The 5,235-nt window shown below is 33.0% G+C and overlaps 1 protein-coding gene across 1 annotated transcript in view; it reads left to right on the forward strand.

Moving 5' to 3' along the window:
- The first annotated feature begins 121 nt into the window (after nucleotides 1-121).
- The window catches only part of LOC117104169 (G surface protein, allelic form 156-like), a 30,917-nt gene continuing 25,803 nt past the window's right edge, over nucleotides 122-5,235 (forward strand). Inside the window, exons 1-4 of the mRNA XM_033244865.1 lie at nucleotides 122-352; nucleotides 1,727-2,234; nucleotides 2,507-2,692; nucleotides 5,093-5,212. Of these exons, the coding sequence (XP_033100756.1) occupies nucleotides 122-352; nucleotides 1,727-2,234; nucleotides 2,507-2,692; nucleotides 5,093-5,212 (1,045 nt within the window). The remainder of the gene's footprint in view (nucleotides 353-1,726; nucleotides 2,235-2,506; nucleotides 2,693-5,092; nucleotides 5,213-5,235) is intronic.

Below are 5,235 nucleotides of genomic sequence, written 5' to 3' on the forward strand. Positions count from 1 at the left end.
ATTTCTAACAAAAATTTCTTCATGACTCCGACATTCAAGACAATTCATTTCATCACATAACCACTTTCACTTTAATGAAAAACATTACAAGCAAATTAAAGGCACGGCCATGGGCACAAAAATGGCACCAGCATACGCCAATATCTACATGGCCTACTTTGAAGATTCGTGCGTTTACCGACACCCCCTACAGCCTTTACAGTACGTCAGGTATATCGATGACGTATTTTTCATTTGGCCACATGGCGAAGATTCTCTCCAAGAGTTCATAAGTTCCATCAACAACACCCATCACAACATCCGTTTCACCGCAAGCCAATCATTCACTGATATCGCCTTCCTCAACGTTCTTGTATGAGTCAATAATGATCGTATCAACACCACATTATATACCAAGCCTACGGATAATCATACCTACCTGAACTACAAAAGTGCCCATCCTGAAAACATTAAACTTTCCCTAATATATAGCCAGGCCCTTAGAATGAAGCATATTTGCTCCACCACAGATGAACAAAACAAACATATTGGCACTCTCATTAGCAAATTGATTCAAAGTGAGTATCCACTAAAAGTTATTAAACACAATTTAGATAAAGCCTCCCATAAATCCCGTGAACAACTCCTCATGTACAATCCCAAAACGGAATCCAAACGTTACCTATGTCGACACTCTTACCCTGAAGAAGGCGGCAGGCACTGCCATAAATTTTGTTTAATAAATGTATATGTCTCAAACTATGTCAAAGTGTCTGGTGTTTATTTTAACAACTGCAGTGTTATTCTATACCATTGAGGCATACGTGAAATATCATCAACTACATCAATTAAGCGCTACATAAATATATAAAACCTATGCCTATAAATGAATTCAAAATATACAATTAGTTAGTCAATATACAATAGTTGTTAACACTATAATTTGCACATCACTATATAAATATATAACTCTGAATTACTAAGAGTTTTATTGTACTACTTACTGTACAATAATAACTGAGAAACTTTTATGTATTAAAACTGAATTTAAAAAAAAAACATTAAGAAGTAAAATTATGTAATAAAGTAACGTGAAATAATAATTTAAAACAACAACCTGATTAAACGAAAGGTCCACTGATTAATCTCAGATAAGATAGTATAATACATACTCCAAGTATCGAAATGCACGCCATCGTGTTAGGATTCAACCTGATTAATTGTACCTTAATTGTGACCGTACTACTCTGATATGACCTACACATTTTTTTTTTATAAGAACACATTTTAAAGGAACACAGAGACTGAGATTTCTCAAAAAATAAAGACACAAGAAGAACAAATTAAGGCTGGGTTAAAATGTCAAATGAGTTTATATATAAAATAAAAAATCAAGCTAGTCACATATGTTAAAAATTAAAAACACTTAGCCTGGGATAAATTTTACTGGTTCTTATTTTTAAAAATGTATAGTAAAATGATGCCTTCTGACCAATTTTGTTTTTGTATACTAACCTACGGCTATGAAGTTAGGACCAATATAGAACTGATGTTTTGCTTGACTTTATTCAAATTTCAACTAGCTCTGTATTGCACTACGGTCTACAAGATTAGCCGACTTTCTAACCTCGATAAACCTATCATAACATAATTATAATAATATAATACAATCTCACCCGTAGGCCACCTATAAGTTAATTCCACATGTATTTTATATTAAGTTTGTATTTTTGCTTGCTTTTACCAGACGGCAACGTTTCAAGCAGCTCTTATCACTGATGGTGTTTATAGTTTTGTTATCTTCAACTACGAGATTGGTGGTATGCTGTGGAATCCAGATGTTCTTGCTCAGAAAAACCTTGTGATCGGTTATGGTGTTGGTGCAAATGCTAATAGAACATTCAACAATGTCCAGTTGGATTCAAGATTATTTCCAACTGAAGATTCAAGATACTTTCCAGATTCAACAAGTAACACAGGCTTAGATGGCCAATGGTTCTTTAGACTTGAGGACAATAATGAGAATACTATTAATTACAGACAGTATTGTATGAATTGGAGGCAGACTGAATCTGATGACTTGTATTGGTTAGATCGCCTGGGAACCTGTCCTTGTGCGTTTGGTCAAGGTTCAAATGATCTAGGATTTGGAAGGGGTAGACGGGGTCGTCGAGGAAGAAATCAAGACGCAAATGGAAACGGGCAAATGAGTCCACTTTCACCTGAGCTTCTTAATGATATTGAAAATATTTCAGGTAAGGCATTCATGTTATAATTATTGTTATAATTATTATCATTATTGTATAATGATAAAAATACTTCTACCCAGTTAAGTAATTAAACAAATCCACTTTCACCTGAGCTTCTTAATGATATTGAAAGTATTTCAGGTATGTACATTCATGTTATAATTATTGTTATAATTATTATTGTTATTATATAATCATAAAAATACTTCTATCCGGTTATGTAATTAAACATTCCATGAAAAAACAGAAATGTATTTGTGTTTGTTTACGTCCTACAGGCACTCCATTTTGCCTGCAGACACAAGTGGCCTCCGCTTCAGGGGCAGGCATGAGATGCTGTTACAGAGGAGATGGCTCATTAATAGAAGGATATGAAAACGATGTATTTACAAGTAGTTTTGTTCAGCGATATCAGTTTGTAGAAGGGCCATTCTTCAATTTCTGGATATATTTATATTGGTTATGTGAGTATATTGCGACATCTGAAGTATTTACAAGATACACACTATTTATAAACTTAATATTGATAAAAACTAGTTGAGTAATAAAAATAACTGTTAGATTTAATTTGAATAAAAGGATAATCAGATTTAAACGTACTATGGAGGTATGAAATTACGCCTAATCATATTTTATACCTTCATGAACTTAGTGTACCGTATGATGTGTTATTCAATCGAAAGTACACTGTGCGCAGTTGGTGAAGATATACGATTTCTTTATTCTTTCTATTTTTTTTTAGTTTATAATAGTTCTGGCAAACAATACAAGAAGAACATACATGAAAACATAAAAAAAAAGAGATCAAAAAAAAAAATTAAAACCAACTGCTATTAGCCCAGGAGAGACCAAATAGCGCTAGCTAATAGTAAAGGCCTTTCCAACAATACAATCAAAACCCACAGATAAAGATTAAATTACAGCACTTGAAAAAAAATAAGAACATTTATTTTAAAACTGGATAAAATTTATGAAACATGTGATAATAATTTCTTTTTAAAACTTTGTGCGTGATCAAGAATTAATGATGTTGTTAGAAAGGCGATAGCTATTCCACTGAACTGTGACAGATGGGAAAATGATGATTAGTATGCACGGGTATGCATTTTGGAACTACAAGAGGTTTTGAGTAATCATTTTGTCTGCTTCGGCGCCCTGGTTCAATTAAACTGCCAGGAGTTAATAATGGATATTATTTACGAATCTGAACAATGTTCCAAGTTTGAGTACCAAACGTCTGGATTCAAGGGTTATAATATTCATATTCTTACACCTACTTGGATACAAGATTTCCCAATTCTAACAACTGACTTTTAGAGCAAATCATTAAACTGATTCAAGCTGTTTAATATGTTTACAGTATGTGGGGTCAAAAACTTGGCAAGCATATTCTAGTCTAGGTCTAATAAAGTATAGGTAGTATAAAGTTTTAGGAGTGTCTTTAGATCCGCACTCGTTGTAAAATTGTCTGTAATTATATCCAAGTTGTTTTGATATTTCACAAATGATATCAATATTATGTGACCAATAAAGATCATTAGAGATATTGATTCCAATATATTATCTATAAATATTAACTTCCTCGATCTCATCAGCTCCATTAATGTTTTGAATTTTGGACGATTAGACTTATGAGATATGAACTTTGTTTCTTCGTATTCAGTTTTAAATCGTTTTCAGAGATCCAACAGCTAACTTTGTTGATGTCATTCTGAAAGGGTTCTTTAGTGTCAAATTAGGTGGCAAGTAAAGCACCATGTCATCAGCAAATAGAATAAGTTGGGCTCTAGAAAGAGGAGTATTAGTGACAGAATCGATGTAAGAAAGAAAAGGGAGGGGCCCCACGATGGAGCCTGAGGAACACCAGAAACAGTAGGAACCCATTCATAATAACATTCATCAATTAAAACACATTGCAAACAATTATTGAGGTAACTAGTAAGAAAGCCAAATAATGCAGGATTGATTCCGGTTACATATGAATGGTTAAGAGACTAGAACGGAACTGAATCAAAAGCTGTATAAAGATCAAAGAAAATACAACCAACATCACTGCTCGAGTCAAGTAATCCATGCCATTCATTAACTGCAGTGACTAGAGCGGAGACAGTTAACCTACCTCACCTGATGCCATATTGTGTATCATTAAATCCACCAACCGATATAATGTTTTTAAGAGTAGTATAAATGTGCTTTTCAAAAATTGTTCTTACAGTATTGGCAATAAAGGATTAATTAATTAATTAGAAGGTGATGAACGATACCATCTTTATGTATTAGCACTATAGGCCTATTAGACTTTTTAAAATCTAAAGGAACATGGCTTTGTAATATAAATTTATTAAAGATCATGACTAGAGATGCCACGATAAAATAACGAATGCAATTTTCTTAATCAATACCATTGTAACTACTAGCAGATTTGGCATTGGATTCCTTTAAAAGGGCTTCACCAATATCTGAAGTACATAAAATATCACACAATAATTGTCAACATTTGGTACAGGGTTAACATCATAAATTGTAATAACATGGTCAGTATTAAAACATGAAAGAAAACAGTTTGCCTTGTCAACATTGTGTGAAACTTGAACATCATTATAAATGAGGTCAGGAATGATATTTGGTTTTTCCATAAAATTATTTATTCACTTTCAGAATAACTTAAGCGTTGGGTCTTCAGAAACTCTTTTAAAATAGTTATGTTTGGTAAGACGCAATTCCTTAAGTACTAAGTTTCTCTTTTTACAAAATTTGAACCAATGTTGTTGCCTGCCAGACATCTTGGCACGACGGTAGAGATTTTAAAATGAGAAAGCTTCAACTTCTATGAAATAATAACTATTTATACCTTTTTGTTTTAGATTTTGATTTAATTCCTCAATATGTTTGCTGTGAAAGATCAAATGATCCTTACTACTGTAACCTGTACTCGGAGGTTCGGCCTAAAGGAACATGTAACGGTTATCTTCCACCAAATACAGGTACCTAATGAATGGGTTTATTC

This window comes from Anneissia japonica, unplaced genomic scaffold, assembly GCF_011630105.1.
Source record: "Anneissia japonica isolate Jap-2015-1 unplaced genomic scaffold, ASM1163010v1 scaffold3531_len492141_cov184, whole genome shotgun sequence".
Lineage (NCBI taxonomy): Eukaryota > Metazoa > Echinodermata > Crinoidea > Comatulida > Comatulidae > Anneissia > Anneissia japonica.